General features: G+C 40.9%; 1 protein-coding gene across 1 annotated transcript in view; it reads right to left on the bottom strand.

Moving 5' to 3' along the window:
- Positions 1-25234, bottom strand: part of PSME4 (proteasome activator subunit 4) — a 2990260-nt gene that overhangs the window by 653171 nt on the left and 2311855 nt on the right. The window contains exon 37 of the mRNA XM_044055122.1: positions 2664-2768. Coding sequence (XP_043911057.1) covers positions 2664-2768 — 105 coding nt within the window. The remainder of the gene's footprint in view (positions 1-2663; positions 2769-25234) is intronic.

Below are 25234 nucleotides of genomic sequence, written 5' to 3' on the forward strand. Positions count from 1 at the left end.
AGTGTGTGGGCATTTGTTCTACTGTGTTGTCACAAAAGTATGGTTATAAACACTGTGGTTACAACAGCAGAAAGTGAATGAATGAGAAGGAAAAGGTTAAAATGCTTTGAATCACATGGCTATGCAACCAAGAGAAAAGTGTCACCAAAGTGGGGTGGAGAGAAGGTGAAAGAAAGCCCCACCTCCCACATGAAATCCCTACTAGCATAATCCCACCCACAAACTATTAACAGGGTCAAGGTGGCCAAAAACATCGATTCAATGTGCCCCGACAGTATCCTAGGATGCCTCCTAAATAGCTTGAAACAGGACCTATCAAGGACTACTTGAGTCACTTTTCAACTACAGCCTCAAAACAGGCTTTGCACAATGAGAATGGAGGACTGCAATGATTACCCTACTTCACAAGGATGGACCATCAAATGACCTGGAAATTACAGACCTATTAATCTGACTAGTTTAACATGCAAAGCCATGGAACAAATTATCATGGAAATGATCAACAAAGACATAAGCAACCTTCAGACACTGGTCCCAACCCAGTTTTGCTTTATCAAGAGAAGGTCATGCCTACTAAACCTGGCAGACTTCAAGGCAATGGTTGAGGGGCAAACTGTGCATACCATCTACCTGGACTTGGCTAATGCTTTCGATATAATATCCCACTAGGGGGTAAAGTTGACAAACTCACTGAACTAGGCATAAACCTCCACATAACTCTAGACTGCCAGATGGCTCACAGTACCCAGGAAGTTAGGATTGGTGAAAACACCTCCACAAAGAGACCAGTCACCAAATGGATACCTCAGGGCTCCGTGCTGGGACCATTCTTATTTAGCATCATCTTCTCAGAGGTAAAGGCTAATGTCAAGGGCTTTTGGCTGACCATGTTTGTAGATGACTGCAAACTGGGAGTTATCACAGACTTCCCCGAAGATATAAACATCTTACAACAGAGTCTAACACAGACAAAGGACTGGTGCCAAAGTCTCAGATTAAAACTCAATGCTAAGAAATGCATTATGCTGCCTTCTAGGAAAAATGTTACCCAGGTTAATTACTCCATTGATAACACACCCCTAAAAGATGACCCAGTAGTCTGGGATCTGGAACATATGCAGACAGTAATCTGGCTTTTGATCAACATGTGGTCAAGGCAGTACGAAAATCATTCCATGTTGCTCAACTTGTAAGTAAGGGCAAAGCATCTGACCCCAAGGAAGTCATAGTGCCACTCTCCCTCATCAAAAACATCATGAAGTATAATGTCCCCTTCAGCATGCACCTGACCAGACATATGCAACAGTTGGAATGCCCACAAAGGTTTCTTACCATGGGAATTTAGGGTAAAAAACATATAGTCCTATATGGATCGCCTTAAAGCCCTATCTCTATACTCAGTCTCCTACAGGTTAGTGAGAGGCAATCTACGCCTGGTAAGCAAGGCATCCTTGGATCCAGCTCTGCTGGACCTTTTGCACATCTGCAAAACAAAAAGTATCAGAACCACTAAGTCCAAGGATTTAAATTTTGTTTGTAACATAACTAAGACATGTTGGCAAGACAGATATGTGTCTGAGGGGATCCTCATGCTCTGCAACAGGCTCCACATCTATGTGAAACAGACTCCATCCCTAACCCTATTTCAGTGTAGCCTTGACCAGTGGCTGAAAAATCTGAAATTCACCTAGTGTCTGGTCCTCCTGTCCCTGATAGAAAGAGGCAAATAGTAATAACCAAACTTACATACCCCCCCCCCCCATAAACTATAGAATCTTCCTAACTAGCATACTTAATAAACAACTATGATACTTAGGGACACAGTTGGGTTGAATTGCACAGCTGGGCTTAAAAAGGCCATGGTGATCATTAGCCTACTATATACCTATCAATCTGAGAAAAAATATCAAAAGTGGAGCAAAGGAGAGGATGAAACCTACTACCATCAATAAACTTGTCCCCAAACTGCACACAAACTGGAAAGCATAAAGCTTCACAGAACAGAAAATACAATTTAAGAATGCAGTATGTTTATGTAACACAATAATGATTTGAAGCATGCACAAAATACAGGAATGATCAGGCTAACAAAGCAAAAATCACATAGGTTCATAGGTTACTACTAAGCTAACTGCCCTTGCAAGCCATTTTAAGCCTAGCCAATTATCCCTTGTGAGAATTAAACCCTGCACCTTGTGTTTGGAAGGCAAATACCTTAACCATTAGGCCACCGTCCCAACCAAGCTGTGTAAGAATGTAATTTAAGCTGGAAACACTGCAGCACTCCCCCTAGAAATCATTTATAAAAGAGACAGGCAGAAACACATCCTCTGCACAACATACAACCCTATCAAAATCAAAATAGCTAAATCAATGCATTGCTCAGAACACCTGAAAGTATCAATTATCCAATCCAGCCACCTTTCCATGTCTACAGCTTCCCTTGATCATACACAAGCAAGTGCATACAACAAAATGTAACACAGAATACACAGCTGGTAAGATCAGTATCCTATAAATATTAACACTAAGTTTATAAGTTTACAGGGTCACATCCAGTTTTTCTAGTACTTAGTTTTCAAAGGATTTAAACTAAACAAGCATGCATCAACAGTCAAAATGAAAATCATGAAAGCAGTACACTACTGAGTAAAAATACTTACACAAGCAGTAGCTATACAAGTACCCCAGTCACTGTATGTTTCTACTGTGATGCTTGACAAAGCAGTCCGCAACAATGGGCAAAGAAAATTCCAGAGATTCTCAACCTGCAGACAAGTAGGAGAGCAAAAACTTAAGTAAGTGAAATGGTACTCTAAAACAAAACAGTATATATCACATTAATCAAATTTACTTGAAAAAAGTTTGTTAGGTAACAATTTCCTTGGCAAATATATTTTCTCTTCTTTCTAAATTTAAAACAATTTCATTTTAATACTTCCCAAAATACAAATGTTGATACAATTGCATAAAATATGTATAACATTGTATTTTAAAAGGGCCACAAATTCAGTTAGCTATTAAAGCTGCATCACTGTAGAACCAAAAAATTGTTAATGGACATATATGATTTCAGGGCACACAAGCTTATGTCTGGCAAAAACATTATTTATATGCAAGTACTCAATTTATCATCTGATTTCTGACACAGCCCTCCTCAGTTGTTAATAGGTTGGATCTTCTTGAACTCAGTCTCTCAGCAGAACTTTTCAGAAACTTCTTACTCCTGCCCTCAAACCTGCATGCCTCCAAATGGTGTAACATTATGGAATCACTATGCCAGATCAGGAAGGCACATCTGTAAAGAAAAGCTCCCAAAGTATGTCCCCAGGGAAGTGAATAAGCATTACTTAATATATAAAGAAGGTTCAGAATACCAAATAATGTAACAGAGTTCGCCAATCAAACCTTGATTCCTAAAGTGTACCTCCAAAATGTTTAATAAAGTTCTGCAATGAAGTCCAAGTTGCCACAGCACTAATATCATTAAGGCTTACAGTTATAAAGCCAGCACTATAAGCAGTGACTGCCCATAGACAAAATATTAAGAATACATTATCCAACAACTGGATGGCCACATGGTAGCACAAAACAATACAGGTGGTAAATCACTTGGGCAGTATTTGCTTAAGTGCTACGTCTTCTTCACCCACAACTCATGAGACTAACTAATGATCTACTTCCTGAAATCATGCAGTGTGCAAGCCTGACACAGTAAGTCAGAGAAAAACATACCATTGCTAAACTTAATTTATCCTTGGAAAGAAAAAAAAAAGGGAGATAAACAAACTGAAGTAAAGTTGTAAAATCACCTTAATCAGAAAGTGTGTGTTAATCCTGAAAAATCACCCAAGTCTTTAAGACAGACAAAGAAAGATGACCTAGAAATAAGAGGCTAATTCTGGAATCCACTTGGCAACTGTAATGGACATTAAAAACTCCTATCTTCCAAGAGAAAGAATTCAAGCCTCTTAAGCACCTCAAAGGATAGTCAGACAAGCCTTTGATTTCAGGTTCCAAAAATGAAAGCATGCACTTCAAAGAAAGTTGGGATGAAGCATCCCTTAAAGAACTGATTGACATGGCTGTAACAAGCTGGATTTCTACCATCCACAAGATCATGCTTTGCAGCAAAGATAGTACACACATGCACCTTGACATATGAGATAACTTGGGTGAAATGTGAGCAAGTATCCCATGTGGGTTTGGCAAATCACTAAGGACATGAACTCCAGCAGGACAGAATGAAAGATCCTATCATCTTGAACTTTTAGAAGACAGTTTGAAAAAATATAAAACCCTGCAATGCTGTTTTTCAATAAAGATGCAGCAAATATGTAATGAAAAACTTTAGCAAACTTGTAAATGTGTTCTGGTAAAGATGCAACAAATATGTAAAAAATGTAAAAGTTATATAAAACTGCAATTTTTTAGTAATATACAAGGGTGTGAAATTTTCATAGCTTAGGCAATGCCCATTAGAGAGCTACCTTCCAAAATAAGTATTTGAACGCAACAGAACCTGCTGGCCCAAGTAGATCTGAGATAAATTTCTCTTCTTTAAAGTTGAGGTCCCAAAGAAGGAAAGCCTTCTTAGTGAACAAAGATGCAATACCACCCTTATGGAAGTGTTTTTATTAACAAATGGCTTGCCAGGGGTGACTCAACAAGAATGCATACTGAAATAGCTGAAACGTGCACCATACAATCTGACAGGCAAGATGGGCCTACTTTACTGAAGTTCTCGAAACTCCTGCTGCACCAAATGAAAATGCTCCTCCACTTTGCCATACAAAACTTCCTTGTGTCAGGTTTCTTGGCTTCTATCAAGATTTTAAGAGGTCATCAGCAAATAAGTGCTTGAGAGGAATGAGTGCTGGATCATTCTACAGTCAGGTAGAACTCTGGTAAGACAGATGCAGTAGCAAATCTGACTTCTCTGTCATTAGGTCTACTAGCCCTGGTAGCCATGGTGTAACATGGCTCCTCCTTTAACAGTTGGATATTCCAAGACTTGTAAGTACTAGTTCTGGTAGACAGAGAGTGAATGGGGGAAAATGCTGACTTAAATAAACTAAATCCAAGAATCCAGTTTCTCAGAATATTCCCCTTTATCTGAAGTATGGCAATCTCAGGGTTGTTGTATTCAAGTTTGGAGGAGGGGGTTGACTGCTCACTATAATGCACTGGGGGCTTACCCACTACAAAAGAGCAACTTTAAAGAACAGCGGTGATTGACATTTGCTGTTCTCCTGCATTTTTGCAGTTATTTTTACATAATGCTAAGACTCGTACTTTTCAGTCTTGATTTTGCAAATTAAGTTCCTTCTTGGCTTCAACAGTAAGGCGAGTTAGTGTTGTCTGGGCGTGAAGAGGGCCTGAGTATCTCCACCCTAACATTTTGCAGTACCCCATTAGAAAGGTGCCATGGTTACACATACAAAAAGACATCATTCCTTAGGAAACAGAAGATATCTACTTCCCATATGTTTCTGCAGAGAAATGTGGCATAAAACATTGGGAATTGATGACTGTGGAGATGAGCTGGTCAGTCTCCACTATCCCCATTTTTCTGTTAGCCCTATGAAGGTGAATCTGTGTATATGCTACTCACAAATACTAGTCAGCAATCTGCTGGGGGTATCTGATCTGATGCTGAGTTGTAAGAGAAATGCAGGAAGGCTTGACACTCATCTATGACAGTGAAGCTAACTCCCATGCCTGCAGCCGTAGTCCACACAGGGGGTATTAGTGGGTACCCCCCCTGCTTGCTTACATATCATGTGACTCCAGTATTGTTTATGATCTAGAGCAGGACTCTTGGTTTCCAAACCAATTTGAAAGTCAGGATTACACAGCCAGATAGTGATGTATACCTTTACTGACTCTGCACAATGAGACTGCCAGTATATATTCCCCAAGCCTTGTCTAAAGCATTTGCCATAAGGTTTTGATTTATGAGGGGGGGGTTGAAAGGGCATCTACACATTAGTCCTGACCAGAGAAGTCCACCAGGCAAGTTTCATCTGAGTGCACAGAAGGGACTGGCAGCTCCTTCCCTAGAAAATTACTTTTAATCCTATAGGATTCTTCAGATACCACCAAATTTCCATATATGCATACATACATACAGGTTTGCCAGGGTTACAATAATGATGAAGGAGGCCATAACCCCCAGGTCTCTGAAGAAAGTACATATATGTAAAATCTTGCCATAACAGTAGATGTCATTCCCTTTACTCCTGCAGTATTCATTACACTGCCAAGGGTAGCCTGACATCCGGCCAGTATACCAAAGCCTTAGGTTGTAATAGAGCCGTTGTAAGTCACATGTATGCTCCTCACTACCAGTGTAGGGCATAAAGGTGATGTACAGATGTGCCTTTCTTAGAACCAAATAAACCCAGGAGGAACAACAGCCCAAGGAGTAAAAGAGGAACAAGTACATCCAGAAGGAAAAAGAAAAAGAGGGAGGAGGGAGGGAGTGGATACTGCAACAGTGAAGGGAAGGACATCTACTATTAAGGCAAGATTTTACACAACTGTACTATGTCCTTCCATATCACTGTTCCAGTATTCATTACATTAGGGAGAGTACAAAAGCTCAAGAGGAAACTCTGGAGGAGGAAGGTCCAGCAGAGCCCTCAAGAAAGCCATGCAGGATAGCTCTGGCAAATCCAACTCTAGCCATGGAAACCATATCCAACTTATAATGTTTGGTAAAAGTATGCACACAAGTTCAAGTAGGTGCCTCAAGGATGGAGTTGGTATCCAATCCTTTGAAAAAAGCACCACAAGAAGCCACAGCCCTGGTAGAACGAGCCTTAACAGAAGAAGAAAGGTTTTTCCCATGAAAAAAGTAACAAAAGGAAATGGCCTTAGAGATCCAGGACGAAACAGTTTGCTTAGAAACAGCCAAACCTAAAGACCTAGGATGAAAAGAAACAAAAAGTTGCTCAGATTTATGAATGGCTTTAATTTTATCCAAACAACATCCAAGTTGTCTATGTAAATCCAAGATGTGAAAAACCTTCTCACTAGCACACTGTGGAGAAAAGGAAAAAGTGGGCAAATGAACAGACTGATTAAGAGACAACTCACTGACCACCTTGGGCATAAAAGTGTGTTTACTGTGTAAGCCCGACTGGACAGTGCCCATCTTCAGTGGAGGTCCGAGGAGAAAAGCTCCACAAAGCTGACAGTACATACAACATTAGTAACAGTAAATACAGCATGACAATATATACAACATAAGTTATAGTAGATACAGCAAGTCTAACAGTAGATACAACATCAGATATGTAACTTAACACAGTGATATTATTAACACAGAACCTATGAGTATTAATTTACATTTATAAAGGGAAAATAACTGTAGATTTATCACACACTGAAGAATAAAAAGAAAAAAATGAAAAATCACAATACAATGGATGAGAGAGATTAGTACGAAGAGACACCTTGTCCCTTATGAAAAAATAAAAAAAGGAGGTACAGCCATAAGGGCCTGAAGCTCAGACACCCTTCTAGCTAAGGTAAGAGCCAAAAGAAGAACAGTCTACCAAGTACAATGCTGTAAGGAAACTGAAGCTGCAGGCTCAAAAGGAGCCTGAGTCAATTTTTCAAGAACAAAATGAAGGTCCCAGGAAGGAGAGACAGGCTTCCTGGGAGGCCTAATATAAAGGGCACCTTTAAGAAATTGTTTTGACCTCAAATCTAGAAGCCAAAGTAGGAGTCAAAGGCAGACAAGCAGAAACAGCTGAAAGGTGGGCTTTAACTGATGACTACGCCAGCCCAGCATTGAGCGATTCACACAAATAAGAGAGAACCAAAGGAACTTCCGCAGAAAGTGGATCCAGGTTACAAGCAAGACACGAAACAGAAAATTTCTTCCATTTGGATAAATACGATTTCCTGGTAGTAGGTTTCCTGATGATCTGCAAAACCTGAAGCATATCCTCAGAAAAAAGGTGCCTAAAAAGGATCAAAACCCTATCACCTACAATATCAGTTGAAGAGCAAGATTTCCTGGTAGTAGGTTGCCTGATCTCCTGCAAAACCTGAACCATATCCTCAGAAAAAAGGTGCCTAAAAAGGATCAAAACCCTATCACCTACAATATCAGTTGAAGAGCAGACAAGTGGGAATGGATGAGACACACCTTGTCTTATGTGAGTACATCCACCCTGTGAGGAAACTTGTGGTGATTGCCCTTGGCTAAGTGCAGGGGAAGAAACCAATCCTGTCTGGGCCAAAAGGGAATCACCAACAAGATTTTGGTAGAGTCCTATTCTATCTTGAACTGGACCCTCAGAATGAGAGGAAGGGGAGGGAAGGCATAGAGAAACATCCCCTTCCACGAAAAAGAGAGGGCGTCCACCTCTCAAGCCACAGGACGTGGGAATCTAGTGCAAAAGAGAGGAAGTTGTCTGTTCAGAGAGGAGGCAAAAACACCTACTTGAGGAGTACCCCACTGGTGGACAATGTCCCGAAACACTTCTCTGTGAAGCATCCATTTGTGAGTCTGTGTTAAGGACCTGCTCGGAGAGTCTGCCACAATATTCTCTTCTGAAGGAATATAGACATCCAGATCCCAAACTTGAAGAGCTAGTCTGTACAAGAGGTAAGACCACTTCCCTTCTTGCTTGTTGCTGTACCACATCACTGTGGTATTGTCTGTAAAGTCTTTGAGTGGCCCTGGAGGGAATAGAGAATGTAAAGCCTGACGAGCCAGAAGAGGAGCCCTCTTTATTTTGATGTTGATATGGTCCTTTTACTGATGAAGGGACCAAAGCCCTGAACTTTCAGAGGGCCGAAAGTAGCTTCCCACACCCCCATGTCTTGACACATTCGAAAAGAGTTCTTGAGAGGGGACTAGAGGCTGAAAAGGAAGCCCTGGGTTGACAGCCAGTTGATAAATCCACCGCTCTAGCTCGAGGCATGGAAGATTAATCGAAAAGTCCAAAGGATGGGAATGTTGAAGCCAGACTGACTTTAGGAGCTACTGTAGCTTTCTCAAATGAAGCTTGGATACAGGAAGCATATGAATGATGGAAGCCCATGAACCCCAGGGTCCTTAGAAACTCTCTGGCTGTAAATGAGAGCAGAAGAAGAAGGGATTGAAACAATGCAATCAGAGTTATAGTCTTGTGAGGAGGCAGGGATGCCAGCATAAGAATGGGCTGGAGGCTGCATCCAAGGAGAACATGATCCTGAGGAGGAGTCAAGAAGAATTTTTGAAAATTCACGGTAAACCCTAGACTCTGCAAGAGGCAAACAGCATAGTGAAGGTGCTGGAGCAAGGTGTCTGGAGAGGAGGCCTGAATGAGCAGGTCATCCAGATAAGAAAATATCTGAATACCCCTCATCCTGCAAAAAGCAATCACAGGAGTGAGACCCTTGGGGCAGTGGAGAGGTCAAAAGGCAAAGCAGAGAACTGACAATGCAGGCAAGAAACAGAAAAACACAAGCATTTTCTAAAAAGCCAATGACTAGGAATATGGAGATAGGCAGCCTTGAAATCAAGTTAGACTAGGAATGCCTGAGGTAGAAGAACGAGAAACAAGGTTTGAAGGGATAGCATTCGAAAGGAGAAAACCTTTAAAAATGTGTTGAGCTGGGAAAAATCCAGAACAGGTTGCCAGGTGCCTTCTTTCCTGGGAACCAGAAACATTCTGGAATAAAACCCCTTTCCCTTATGAGGAGCAGAAACTGCTTGGATGCTGTCTTGAGACAAAAGGCTCTGAAGAACATCCAGGGAAAAGGGCAGCTGTCCCTGAGAAGGTTGAGAAATGCCCAAAAAAAGAGGAAGGGATTTCCAAACCATGTAATACCCCAGACAAATGATGGACAGAACCCAAGAATCATGAGTGATCCTTAACCAGCTATGAAGGGATAGGGAAAGACAAAGAGATACAGGAACTCAGCTTAGGAGGGAGGGAAGAAGACAGCCGTAGAACCTGGCTTGTCTGGAAAAGGAGGCTTTTCAGCTGTAGGAGTCTGAGTAGACTTGGCAGGAGGAGCCCTTCTAGAACCCTTTTTGTCCTTGAGAGGAGGGTGAGACTGTCTATGTACAAAGGTAGAATTGGTAGGATAATTCCTCTGAATTTTGGGAACAGGGGAAACAAAAATATGTTTCAATTCCTGCATAGCCTTATCCTTCTCCTGAAGAAACTTAAAAATTTCAGCAGCTGCAAAACCAAAGGGATTTTTATTGCCAAGAGGAGAATCCATCAATCTGACCTTAATATCATCAGGCAAAGGCTGAAGGTGAAGCCAACGATAATGCCTTAACACAGAACCAAAGGCAACAGCTCTAGAAGAGGCATCAGCTGCACCATAAACACATTAAATGGAATGGTGAACTACTTGAGTAGAGGACCCCAACCAAACAGAGAGCCAAAGACCTCCCCTCAGAATCTGGAAGTTCAGAAATAACTTGAAAAGCCTGAGATACAAGGGCTAAAACATACCTGGTCATATGGGTCTGATAATTTGCAGCCAGAAAGGCCAGAGAAGCAACAGTATATACCTTGCGGCCCAATTTTTACATTGTTCTACTGTCCTCATCAGAGGGAAGCAATTCTGTAAAAAGCAAAAGCCTGGAAGGCTTATCAGAAGAAACAGAAATAACAGAGGGGTCAGCAGTGGGGCAAGTGCAAAGAAATTTGCAATCATCAGGCACCTTACAAAACATATCCAATTTTTAGGAGCAAGGGTCTGAGCATCAGGAGCCTGAGATCTCTTGAAAATGTGTCCAACAAAGCAGCAAGAACAAGAGGAACAGTAAAAGGATTAGGAAACTCCATTTGGAGGAGTTCATAATACCTTTTCTGTACATCAGAAATGTTTGAGTGCAGTCCCACTTAAATTCCATAATATGAGAGATAGTATCCCCAGAGGAAATCTCTTCAAAATGAGTGTCTGGACTAATAGAGTCCTCCTCTTCAGAACCACAATCCAAAACAGATGGAACCTGGGAGGAATAGACCAAAGACTCTTCATCAGAGTCTAAGTTCTCATCGGAAGAGTCATAATCCCTAGGCCTCTTAAGAGAAGCACAGGATCAAGAGGGGGCAGGAAAAGAGACTCTCTAAGGGAACTTAAAAGTCATAACAGCTTTAAATAACCCCTGTGTGAAATCCTGTCATTCATGCTGAGGATTCCTAGGAACAGGGGAAATGTGCTTTGTCTTCTGCTTCTTATTTAAAGGGACATCTTCCCTAAACATCTTTGGAGGTTCGGACCCCTGACTAGAATCAATGTAGTGGGAATCTCCTCTGCAACAAGAAGCTGCAGAACATCCCTTGGTCACTCGGATATTATCAGCCACAGTTCTTCCTGAACATATAAAACAGACACCTGCAGAGCCTAAGAGAAGTGTGAGAAGCCAGATCCCATGCCAGCCCCAAAGCTGTCTCAGCAGAGGAATCCAGCGGACAAACCAGGTGATCCTCTGGGCTTTCAACAGCCTTGAGAAAGACACCCAGGAGAGGTGGAACTGCAGTAGAATCCGACCTCACTTTTTTGGCCTTTTTAGCAGATGGCTGACCCATAGGCCAGGATGATTCCGCCACTGTGCACAGCACCAACAACGTAAGACATTGTTTTTCCAGGTAGATGGATAAGGAGGAGAGGCAAAGTACAGTTGTGTACACTTACCATAAATGTAGATGTTCGAGTGTATTCACTGTTGCAGTCATCACACTTGGGTTACCTGCCTGCAGGTAGCCCTCAGTTGGCCCGAATACCAGAATCTTGGGATTTCTGTGTTGCTTCTTCCATGACGTCAGGTCGTCAGGGGTATAAAACAGGCAGCCGACACCATTACATCAGTTTTTCCTTGTCCCAAATGTCAGGAGACCCCAAAATAGGGAGCTAGTATATGGTGGGGAACTCCACCAGTAAAAAGTAAATATCAATGCCATTAGGAATGGCCATAGAGAGGAGAGGTAGAAAGATAGAGTAAGCCAGGGGGCTGGAGGGAGGGAAACCAGGACTGCAACAGTGAATACAATCGAACATCTACATTTATGCTAAGTGTAGACAACTGTATTATGTTCTTCGTGTTTCACTGTTGCAGTCATCACACTTGGCTTACCTGCCTGCAGGTAGCCCTCAGTTGGCCCGAATACCAGAATCTTGGGATTTTTGTGTTGCTTCTTCCATGACGTCAGGTCGTCAGGGGTATAAAACAGGCAGCCGACACCATTACATCAGTTTTTCCTTGTCCCAAATGTCAAGAGACCCCAAAATAGGGAGCTAGTATATGGTGAGGAACTCCACCAGTAAAAAGTAAATATCAATGCCATTAGGAATGGCCATAGAGAGGAGAGGTAGAAAGATAGAGTAAGCCAGGGGGCTGGAGGGAGGGAAACCAGGACTGCAACAGTGAATACAATCGAACATCTACATTTATGCTAAGTGCAGACAACTGTATTATGTTCTTCGTGTTTCACTGTTGCAGTCATCACACGTGGGTTGATTCCCAAAGCTGAGGAAGGGTGGAGGCAGTCAAGAAGTGTTAGGGCTGGCTAGTAGGCCTTCCAAGACTGCTGTAGCAAATTCAGCTCTGGATTTAGAAAAGAATGGTAAATGGTAATGGTTGGTGAAGGTGTGTACAGAACTCCAGGTTACAGCTTCCAGAATGTCTCTGGTAGGGACTCCCCTGAGAAATGCTGCAGAGGTGGAAGTAGCCCTAGTGGAATGTGGTCTGATCCCCTGTGGGGTAGGTTTTCCATGGTGCTTGTAGCAGAAATGGATGCAGTGTGCTATCCATTTGGAAATAGTTTGCTTTGAAATGGCCTTACCCTCTGTCCCTGTAGCAAAGCTGACTAGCAGCTGGTCAGATTTTCTGAAGGGTTTAGTCCTGTCAAGGTAGAACCTGAGCTGTCTGTGCACATCCAAGGAGTGCAGGATCCTTTCCCCTTTATTCTGAGGGTTAGGGAAAAGGGTAGGCAAATGGATTGGTTCACAGCCACACTGGACACTGCCTTAGGCATAAAGGATGGGTTAGTCCAGAGGGGAAACCCTGTCAGCATGGAAAATAAAGGGTTCCACAGCCATTAGTGCCTGCAACTCAGACACTCTTATTGCTGAAGTTGTGGCTAAAAGCAAGGCTGTTTTCCAAGAGAGGAATTTTAACTCTGATGAAGCTGCAGGTTCAAAAGGGGGTAGCGTGAGCTTTTCCAGTACAAAGTTAAGGTCCCAGGTAGGGGTGGGTGCTCTCCTAGGGGGCCTTATGTTGTTAGCCCCTCTCAGGAACTGTTTGATGAGAGGGTGAGAAAATAGAGGTTGCTCAATATTATAATGAGCTGACATGGCAAAGGCATGAATCTTAATGGACGAAAAGGATAGGCCTCTGTTGAGTAGCTCTGCTAGGTAATCCAGGATTAGAGCTAAGGAGGGCACAGCTGTGTCCTTCCCTTGAGACTGATTCCAAGAACAATATCTTTTCCACTTTCCAGCATAGGATTTCCTAGTACTAGGTCTTCTGGATTCAAGAATGATGTCCAGCACCTGCTTGCTGAGGGTTGCTGGTGGAGTATTCGGAGGATAAGCCTGGCTGCTAGTTTTAGGGATTGCAATTGTGGATGCAAAATCTGTCCCTCCTGCTGTGACAGCAGGGTAGGAGTCTGGTGAAGGTCCCAGGGTGGCACTGTTGTCAAGCTGCTTAAGATTGGGTACCAGTGGTGGCATGGCCAGTCTGGGGCAATAAGAATTGCCCTTGGCCTGTCCTGTTTTATCTTGAGTAGTACTTTTGAGAGGAGGGGCAGAGGGGGAAAGGCATAAATAGAGAGATCTTCCCATTGAAAGGATGGGGCATCCACCTTCCAGGCCTTGCTGTGAGGGTTCCTGGTGCAGAATTTGCTCAACTGGTGGTTCTCGGGGGAGGCAAATAGGTCCACCTCCGGTGTCCCCCACCTCTGGATTAGAAGGTTGAAGGTGTTGGGCTCCAATTTCCAATTGTGTGGATCTAGGAGATTTCTGCTTAAGTTGTCTGCCAATAAATATTGTTTGCCTGGCAGGAATTGAGCTTGTAGATGCACTTGGTTACTCAAGGCTGTGTTCCCCAGGGCCATGGCTAACCTGCAGAGTGGGTTCCCCTCTGCTTATGTACCACATAACTGTGGTGTTGTCTGTTTTTATGAGCAGCTGTCCTGGAAGAATTAGGTATTTGAAGGCTGTTCAAGCATTCTGTACAGCTAGCATCTCTTTTTGATTGATGTGCAGGAGAATCTGGACTGGTCTCCAGTGTCCCTGAATGCATTTTCCTGCCATGTGACCCCCATGCATAGTCTGATGCATCTGTTGTCAGGGTTTGGGCAGCGAGGGGTTGAGTGAAAAGCAATCCCTTGTTGTGGTTGCATGCTTCTGCCCACCAAAGAAACTCTGCCCTTAGACAAGGTATGATTGGAATGACTGTTTCCAGGTCCTGAGAATGCTGGCACCAAAGACCTTTTAAGTACCACTGAAGTTTCTTCATATGCAGTCTTCCATATGGAATTAGCAGAATACATGAGGCCATGAACCCTAGGGCTTGCAGTATTTGTCTTGTAGATAGCTGGGTTCTGGTGGCCATTTGTTTGAAATAGTTTGTCAGACAGACCTGTTTTTCTGAGGTGAGAAAAGCCATCTGGGAAGCTGTGTCCAAGCTTGCTCCCAGGAATACAATCTTTTGATGAGTACCAGTTGTGATTTCTTTTCATTGATTGTGTACCCCAATGAAGTGAGAAGGCTTTTTACAAATGCCAGGTGCTGAAGTGGCAATTCCTGACTGTCTGCCTGAATCAGGCAGTTGTCCAAGTATGGGAAAATTTGGATATTTCTCTGCCTGCAGTATGCAATGACTGGAGCCAGGCACTTTGTGAATACTCTGGGTGAAGTAGATAAGCCAAAGGGAAATGCAGAGAACTAACAGTACACAGAGTCTGCCCTGAAGCGCAGGTATTTCCTGCAAGACTCCCTTATGGGGAAATGCAGATAAGCTTCTTTTAAGTCTAGAGTGACTAATCATGCATCCTTGGCTAGCATGGGGAGTTGTTGCAGGGTAAGCAGCATGAATTTTGGGACCACCAGAAAGGTTTTAAATAGATAGATCCAGGATTGGGCACCAAGAGCCCTCTTTTCTGGGCACCAGGAAAGGTCTGGAGTGGAAACCCTGCCTCCTTTGTTCTACTGGAACAGGCTGAACAGCTCTGATATTGAGCAGGGAAACTACTTGCTTTTGAGTCTCTGTCCACTGGTTTGGAGGAAGGTCTGGAAACCCGCTTGGGGTCGGGCGGAGTATGGAAGTAGAATCTGTACCCCTGGGATACAATGTTTAGGACCCATCTGTCCTGAGTAATGGACATCCAGTTTTTTGCATGAAGGGCAAGTTTTCCTCTTAGAGGCACAGGTAACTGAGCAGGGCCGTGAAGGATAATTGAAAAGTCATTGTGAACTTTTTCCATAATGGGCGGCTTACCACTCCCTGTTTTTGTGGTTGGAACACTCCATTGTTTAGATTTCTGCATACCCTGAGACTGTAGTCTAGGTGGCCTGTTTCCCCTGGGTTTGGTCTGAGAAGGCCTGGAAGGGGCTGGAAAGGACCAGTTTTTAGAAGGCCAATGCATACTGAATCTAGGTGGTTGCACTTGTAAGAATTCTTTAACAGTTTGCATGGATTTAGCTTTTTCTTCCATCTTTTTAGATCCTCTTCTGCTTTGGTGCCAAATAAACAGCCCTTATTTAAAGGAGCATCTAGTAATTTGGATATGACATGATCTGGCAAGGTTTGTTCCTTCAGCCAAGCATGTCTTCTCAGTACAGACCTAGTGACTGCAGCCCTGCAAGATGCTTCTAGGACATCAAAGCCACACTGCAAAGTATGCTTACTAACTTGGTTTGCAGAATGCCTTAGCTCTTGTAAATCTTTATTTTCTGCACAATCTGGAAGTAACACCATTTTTTGTTTAATTAGTTCCATAATATGCTGCTGGTACTTCAACATGCGAAACTGACAGTTCAATGCTCTTATGGTAAATGTAGCAGAGGTATATACCTTCTTATCCCATCTGTCTAAAGCTCTGGAATCCCTGTCTGATGGGGTAGGATTTTTGGCTGTAGTAGCCTTAACACCTTTAGGTCCTCGGGAAATGGCCTCTGGATCCGCAGCAGGATTCTTGAACAGAAATTTGTGGGAATCGGGTACTCTGTAGTACCTGTCAGGTTTCCCAGGGGCCAGGGGTAAAGTATCTGGAGTAAGACTGGATTCTGTAAAAACATCTACCACAACCAGGACAGGGGGTATAGCTAGAGGCCTGTGCTGAGGCTACTCTAAAAATTATCTGAGTCTCTTTTTGGACTGAGGGTAGTCCTGGCATTCCCAGCAGAAATGCTCTCTTAAAGTATGCAAGGTTTCACCAAAAGAAAAGTCCTCTAGAGGGGGAGGCAGAGGGAATGGATTCCTCTACATCAGAGTCCTCATAGGTTGATAAGAGCATGTCCTGATAATCAGAAGAGTCAGAGTCATCGGACTCCTGGTCTGTAGAATCAGAAAGTAACTCAATTCTTTGCCTCTTAGAAGGGGAAGGCTGGCTTCCCCTAATTAGGGTAATAAGGTCTTCAGCCATTTTAAGCATTTGTTTTTGTGGCATGGGAGCTTGAGCATGCACTTTGGTTGTCGGTTTTCTAGGCATAGTGCGTACTCTGGGCCTCAGAGACTTAGTAGTTTTTGCTAAAAATGAAGTTGTCGGTTTAATTCGAACATGGGTATGTCGGAATACCCCCTCAGAAGCCAGTGCCTCCACAGCGGCTCCGGACCCATCCAAGATAGAGACATCCACAGATTCCATAGTCGAAGAAGCATCTCGCGGCATACCAGACTCCGAATTGGTCTCAGCAGAGGCCTGTGAATCTGTAGAAGCGGGCATCAGGGGCTGCAAAGGCACCTCACTGAGTACCGGCGAACTAGCGACTAGCTTAACAGAAGCATTGTCGGCAGTTTTGGACCTATGCGGTCTGTCTCTGTCTTTATCGTTACGTTTTTTGGAAGATCGGTAGTCGGATGCCTTATCAAAGCCATTTCAGAATACGGAGAATGAGAGCAAAAGAATTTAGCAACAAACATAGCCAGACGATGAATAGTCCGGCATTAAACAAGGCACAAAACCGACAGCGAGGAACATCGTGATCTAGGCCTAAACAGGTGACGCAGTAAGAATGAAAATCTCTGTAAGGTATTTGCTTTCCACAGGCAAGACAATTGTTAACTTTTTCTGACATCGGTTAGAGCAAGAAAAAAGGATCCCCAATGGGGTAACTTAGCTTTAGAAGACTTCAGGATTACAAACTCAAAAAATTAAAATTTCAGGTAACGGCTGACTGGCACTTATGAACTGCTTTTGCTTCAGGCTCCCGCTCAGCAAGAAAAGCTGGTGTAATAGTGTTGGCTGCCTGTTTTATACCCCTGATGACCTGACTTCATGGAAGAAGCGACAGCATCCGATGCAGAAATCCGAAGACTCTGGTATTCGGGCCGACTGAGGGCTACCTGCAGGCAGATAACCCAAGTGCTATGACTGCAACAGTGAAACACAAAGAATATCTACAAAGAGTTTTAGGGACAAACGCCTGACAAATAGGGCACAATGCATGGTCATGAGAAGCATAAAAGAAGGTGTCTTACTGATCACTGTTGCAGTTTTTCAAACTGTTGGGTAATTCTCAAAGTTTACTTACAGGTAAGGATGGCTGGATAAGAAAAAGGAGAGTTGTCAAACAGTCCAGAGGATGGATGTGGCAAGCTGTGGACCTAGGAAAAGCATCTACCCAGCAATGCTTGATAAAGATGTGTACAAAAGACCAAGTAGCTGCTTCTAGGATGGCTCTCAAGTCTAGTCCCGGCAAAAGGCTCCGGATGATGTCTCTGTTCTGGTAGAATATGCTTTTATTTACTAAGGTAGACTTCTCAGGTTGAAGGTAACAAAAGGAAATGGATTTATAAATGGGTTACCGAGCTTGGCTTCTTAGAAGAAAACAAATAACTGGTCAGTCTTGTGGACTGACCTTGTCTTGTGCAAGAAAAGACTGAGCTGCCTGTGAATATCCAGGGAATGCAGACTCCTTTCCCCCTCATTCAGCAGATTAAGAAACAAAGTAGGGAAGTCGATGGGCTGATTGAGGAATAGATCACTTACCACTTTAGGCATAAATGAGGTGCTGGCCCTCAAAGAAACTCTGTCCCTATGAAAAATAAGGAAGGAAGATGATGCCATCAGGGTTTGGAACTCAGAGACCACTCTAGCTGAAGTAAGGGCTACTAGAAGTATAGTTTTCTATGTACAGAATTTGAAAGAAACAAAAGCTATTGGTTCAAAAGGAGGGGTGAGTTTTTCGAGAACAAAGTTAAGGTCCCAAGTAGGCAGAATAGCTTTCCTAAGCCATTTTAAGCAAAATACACCTTCTAGAAATGGCTTCACTTCTGGCCTAGACTGAACAGGATAGTCTACAGGAAAGGATGCAGAAATGGCTGGAAGTATGCCCTGATCGAAGAGTACACAACACTAGCTTTCAATAGCTCACATAAATAAAACTGGATGGCAGGAACTCTCGTTTGTACAGGATCCTGTTCATAAGCATGACATCAAATCAAAAATAATTTCCATAAGATTTCTTGGCAGTAGTTTTCCTGGACTCCTGAAGAATCTGCAGCACATCCACAGAAAACTGGTACCTGAAAGGGATCAGAATCTTATCATCCACAGTGTTAGGTTTACAGATGATAGGTTGGGGAGAAGTGAACCCTTATGTTGCATGAGCAAGTCTATTCTGTGAAGTAACTTGTAGTGATGACACTTTCTAGGTGGTAGAGAAGGGGGAACCAATGCTGCCTTTGCCAAAAGGACGTCAGCAGTGAAATCTCTGGATTGTCTCTCTAAATGTTTAGCAAGACTTCTGGGAGAAGTGGAAGAGGAGAGAAGGCATCAAGAAACCTCCCTTTCCAAAGAAAGGGCATGACATCAGCTCTCTATGCCTGAAGACAAAGAGTCCTGGAGAAAAAGCTGTTTGTTGTGGATGGAGGCAAATAAATCAATCTGCAGGATACCACATTTGTGGCTATGCCCAGAAAGATCTCCTTGTTTAGCACCCATTCATGAGGGTCTTCCTTGATCTGCTTAGAAAATCTGCCAGAACACTGCCATATGAGGAAATGTAAACTGCTTGGAGGGGACACGTTTGATTTTGAGGCATCTTCTTAAGCCATGCGAGTAAGACTGCATGGCTGATAAGATTTTGTTCCCCCTTGCTTATACACCACGACTGTAATGTATGTGGAAATTCTGAGTGGAGCTCAGGGCCCAAGAGTGGGAAATCTGCAGGGCCTGAATTAGTGCCTGCAACACCTTCAGGTTAATGTGCTTTGATTTAGTGGCCATTAGTCCTGCACTCTCAGGGAGACCATCCATGTCCCCAGTGCAACATCTGAAGCATCTGTGTATAATTCCTGTTGTAGAATCTACACTTTGAAAGGTGGGCCTGGATTGAGGTCCACCTGTGGTATCCATAACTGAATTTCCATCTTTAAGCAAGGAAGAAGGAGAATCACCAGACAGATTTCAGGTTCAACTGAATCTTTCTAATAAGTCTGGCAAAAGGAACTATGGGTATGGTTGCAGCCATGAAACCTGGTGTCCTCAGAATTTGTCTTGCAGTGCAAGCCTGAAGTGGTATAAGAGACTCGAAGTAGCTAGAGAAACTCTGTATCTTGGCTAAAGGTAGAAAGGCCTGCATATGCTTAGTGTCTAGTTTGCAACCAATGCAAACCAGTTCTTGGGCGGGTTGCAGTGTGGATTTTTTGAATCTGATTGCGAATCCCAGACTCTGGAGTAGGCACAAGGTGAAAGTGAGATGAAGCAAAAGGTCTGTTGAAAGGGGGCCTGTATAAATGTGTCACCTAAGTATGGGAATATTTGCATTCCCAGAGTCTCGCAAAAGGTTATGACCAGAGCCAGATACTTTATGAAGACCCTCAGGGCTGTAGAGAGTGCAAAGCAAAGCAGACAGTATGATGAACGAGCTGAAGATTATGAGAACTTTCCTACAGAAAGGGTGGCTTGGGATGTGATGGTAGGTATCCTACAGATCCAAAGTCTGGAACAGAACAGTCTTCCCACATGCGATTGATGTGCAAGTGCTACTGGTCGAGCAAAGCTTGAATGATGGGAGGTACTAGCTTTATCTGATTCGGAGGTGGAGGGGATGCCCTTGAATGGAGGGATTTCCTTTCAAGTAATGCTATAACCATGCTGTATAATGGAAAGAATCTATTTATGTGGGGTGGGAGGATGGCATAACGGTTAAGGTGTTTACCTTACAGACACAAGGTGCAGGGTTTGATTCTCACATGGGGTAATTGGCTAGGCTTGAAAAGGCCCACAAGGGTAGTTAGCCTAATACTAATCTATGAACCTATAGGAGCTTGCAATTCCTACAGATGACATGAGTCTTTTGGACAGGGGAAGTTATGGACCGAGGGGTGGGTTACCAGATAGGAGAGATAGACAGGGAGAAAAGGCTAGTCATGCTGATTTGTCTGGGAAGAGAGGCCTCCCAGACTATGAGTCCTTGCCTAGTTTATCTTGAAATCCTTTCCTATGCATTTTCCTGTTAGAGAATAAGGTGGGTTTAGCAGGGTAGTTTCTTTGATATCTGGATACCGATCATCCATAATTTTCCACTGTTCTTGCAAGGTTATAAGCAAGCTGGCTAAATCAGGGACATATAATTGGCTCCCATTCAAAGGGGACTCTAGTAGTTTGACTTTGAATTCCACAGGTAACTCCTGAGATTGAAGCCATGCAAATCTTACATAACAGAGATGGTGGCGCTGCTCTCATGGAAACTTCCACTGCATTGTAACTGCATTTGATGCTATCTCTAGCCACCAACGTAGCTTAAGCCACCACAGACACGGTCTGTTGTTTAATGCCTGTCCCTTCCATATCAGATACTCTGTTGTTTAAATTTCCCAAAATAGTAAATATTTAATCATTTGGCTCTGATAGTTCAGGGCTCTGAAAGCTAGAATGGAAGATATATACACCGTTATAAGCAACAACAAGTATTTGCAGAAGCACCAAAGCCCAATAAACTTCTTCTCTGGACTGGAATAAAATACCTCTCCGTTTGAATCAAATGTTCCTTTATTGTTAACCAACAATTGTCATTAAATGAGAATATTTTATCTCAAACACACTCTTCTTTGTGTGTAATTGAGACCAAGAACAATTTTACTATTTTTAACTTTACAGAAAACCAAGTGAATGACATACACTTTGATCTATTTACAAAGGGTTTTCATTTTGTTCCATCTAAAAGCATTGATATAACCAAGACCATTTTAGAATTTAAACTGTTTACAAGACAGTTAAATTTGGATATTTTCTTTAAAGGGAAGAATTTTCCAAGAGATTTAGTCAGTAGATCAAGTACTTTTAACCCACCCCTACATCCTGTTGTAAAAATCTTTGAAGACTTGATGGAAACTGAAATAAGGAGTTTACCCAGGAAAAATGTCTTTAAACAAAATTTACCCCAAAACTGCTTTACACTTATTAAACAATTAAGGGATGAGCAGATAAGGGTAATGAAACCGGACAAAGGGGGTGGAGTTGTTTTAATGTACAAAACTGAATATGAGGAAGTTATTCATAACATGCTTCAGGACACAGAGCAGTACAGCACCCTTTCATTAAATGAGTTGAACATTGCATATGCTAGGATCAAACACATTTTGTATGATATGTTACTACAGGGAGTCATCAATGAGAAACTCTACAACTATTTAATAGTTAACAAACCTCTTACACCAGTAATTTTCGGGATACCCAAGGTACACAAGGGGTTAGAACCATTAAAGTTTAGACCTATTGTTGCAGGTTCAGGCAGTATTACGGAACCCCTAGGTAAATTTGTAGATGCAACACTTAAAAAGACTATAACATCAATACAACACATTTGCAAAGATTCTTGGGAATTCCTAAAAAGCATTAAGGAGTGCTATTACACAAAAGTTGACTTCTTAGTGACAATTGATGTAACAGACCTTTTTCCTAGCATACCACATGACATTGGTACACAATGGTTCAACGAAAATTTAGTCAAATTATCAAATTTTAATAACAACACCATAAATTTACTATCAGATTTTATGGGTATTATTTTAAATAATAATTTTATTTATTTTAATGGGGAATTCTTCAAACAAAACAAAGGTGTTGCCATGGGTTCACCATGTGCCTCAGCATATGCAAATTGAGTTCTCTGTCATTGGGAAAATGAATTTGTATTTACAACGCAATGGAAAAACAACATTTTACACTACAGGAGGTACCTGGATGATATATGTATTCTATGGGAAGGTAGTAAAACAAGTTTAGAAACTTTTTTGCTATATATAAATGAGACTACAAGTTTTTTAAAATTTACATCTAACGTTAGTGAAAATCAGATGAATTATTTAGATGTATTATTAGTGAAGAACATGGACTCACAATTGTTTGAGTCTTCCATTTACAGAAAACCAACCTTCTCTAACACATATCTCCATTTTAGTAGTGCCCACCCTTTTTCACAGAAGAAGGGTATTGTCAAAGGCCAATTTATTAGGGCCTCAAGAATGTGCAATACTGACAAAAAATTCTATGATGAAGATCAAACGCTAACAAAGCTTTTTTCAGAGAGAGGTTACCCTTTGGAACTAATAGAGAAAATGCACCAAGAAGTTATAAAAGGAAGAACAGGCATATACAGCCCATTGCTGGGCACAGAAACAGAACCATTGGACTCAGCAAACCCTATACTTGATGTTAAAATGAATTCCCCTATTTCTCAAACTATTTTTAGTTGTACTTTCAACAATGACACTGACCAATTAAAGAAAATGGTCAACAAATACTGGCCCATTTTGATTACAAATGATGACATAAAAAAATGGGTGCCAGAAAGACCGATGTTTGCAAACGCAAGAAATTCCAATCTGAAAAACATGTTTGAAAAACAACCACCAATACAACTTGTTAACAAAGGTGGCAAGATTGGCACATACAAATGTAATGGTTGCAAACAATGTTCTTTTATTGTTGAAACTAATGCCTATTACATCAAATCAAGAAAATTTACCTTAAGACCAACAGGTTATTGTAACTGTGGTTCAAAAGGCATCATTTATTTAGGAATTTGTCAGGAATGTGAGAGTTTTTATGTGGGCAAATCTGAAAGAGCACTACGTAAAAGAATTTACGAACACATTTATGATATTCGGAAAAAGAAAGAAACGAATGCTTTTGTCAAACATCTTACTAACTGCCCCAAAATGACATTAAAATTTTTAGTAATTGAACAGGTCCCCCTTAATCCCAGAGGGGGAGATTGGGAAACTTCTATTGAATTCAAAGAATTAAATTGGCAATTAAGACTAAATGCATCAAAACCTCCAGGACTTAACGAAGCTATTAGTATTTCTAGCCTCCTCAAATTAAGAAGGGCAAAATTGTAATAATAAACCCACAAGATTTTAAATTCTATTGATTTTTGATAGAAAATAACTATGAATAATCTATTAGTTATAAAATCTTCTGGTTAAAATAAAATAAAAGGTTGAATTGTTTTAAGAATACATAGTTTTATCTATTCCACATAGTGATTTCTTAGATGAGGTTTTGCCTAATTTTAATTTAATAGTGTATGTTTGTTAAGGAGACTAAAGTTTTTTCCAAAAGGCTAGATGCATTTTAAGACAAAGTTTACTGTACTATATGGTTAAACAATTATAATTCATATTCCCACAATTGATTTTACTTTATTACATTGCATTTTATTTACTATTTTCAAAATTACTAACTTATTCCTAATTAATTTTAAATAAAATTATAATTAATTGAATACATATTTCTAAGGTAAATAACATCCATAAATAACTATAATAACACTTATAATATTTAATGTGTTTTTTTATATGTTAATTTTTTATACATTAATTTGGTATTTAATAGATATTTAGTATTTATTAACTATAGTCAATTTAATATAATAATAATATTTATTTATATATTTATATATTTATTACATTTAACTGATATTTTAGAATTAAGTGTCACAGTATTAAGTGAATTTTCAGTATAAAGGTTGTTTACTGCTAAAACAATACTATAGTCCTGAAACAATAACTATATTCAATGGAATTAAATAACATTCCTCCCGGTTAGAAAATAACAAACAGTTTAATCACAAGTTTTTAATTTAAGATTTTAACTTATTTTTATTAAAATTTAGAGATTAAAATTTAAGGAATAACAACTATTAGTTTAATATAGTAACATTTATAAATGTTTTTTATATTCGTTAAAGCTTTAATTGGTACGAACAAGCATTTAGATGTTTTTGCAACCGCGTACAGGTCAATGCATACTGCAACCGTAAAAATGAGTGTATCCAGTTTGTTGACAGAGTATTTAGTGTATTCGGAAGTAATACAAGGAAGTTGTAAAGGAAAGAATAACTGTTCCTTGATTTGAACAACATATACTATATGTTTTTTTCGGCACAAATACATTCGCTGTGAACAGCATGTTAGCGGTGTTACTTAGATAAAAAAACTTTTTGTAAATATACATAATATTTACTATAATAATCCATATACATAGGAATAATAACTATTAATTTAATATATTAACATTTATAAATGTTTTTTATTTTCGTTAAAGCTTTAATTGGTATGAACAAGCATTTAGATGGTTTTGCAACCGCGTACAGGTCAATGCATACTGCAACCGTTAAAATGAGTGTATCCAGTTTGTTGACAGAGTATTTAGTGTATTCCGAAGTAATAGAAAGAAATTGTAAAAGAAAGAATAATTGTCCTTGATTTGAACAACATATACTATATATTTTCTTCGGCACAAATACAATCGCTGTGAATAGCATGTTAGCGGTGTTGCTTAGATAAAAAAACTTTTTGTAAATACACATAAAAGCGTAGATAAACACTCACAGTATCTGTAAAGGTTGATGTTGGCTTGTACATAGTTATATACATATATAACACGAATTATTCACACGTAAAAAGAGTAGAAAACAGAATCAATGTGATGAATGTATTCTGAACATGTTCTGACTAAAATGTATTGAAACCAAACATTACCAATGTGATTTTTCTTTAAGCAGAAAAGAATTTTAGTGTTTTAATTGACTT

This window comes from Protopterus annectens, chromosome 1.part2 (genome assembly GCF_019279795.1).
Source record: "Protopterus annectens isolate FY-2018-M chromosome 1.part2, PAN1.0, whole genome shotgun sequence".
Lineage (NCBI taxonomy): Eukaryota > Metazoa > Chordata > Ceratodontiformes > Protopteridae > Protopterus > Protopterus annectens.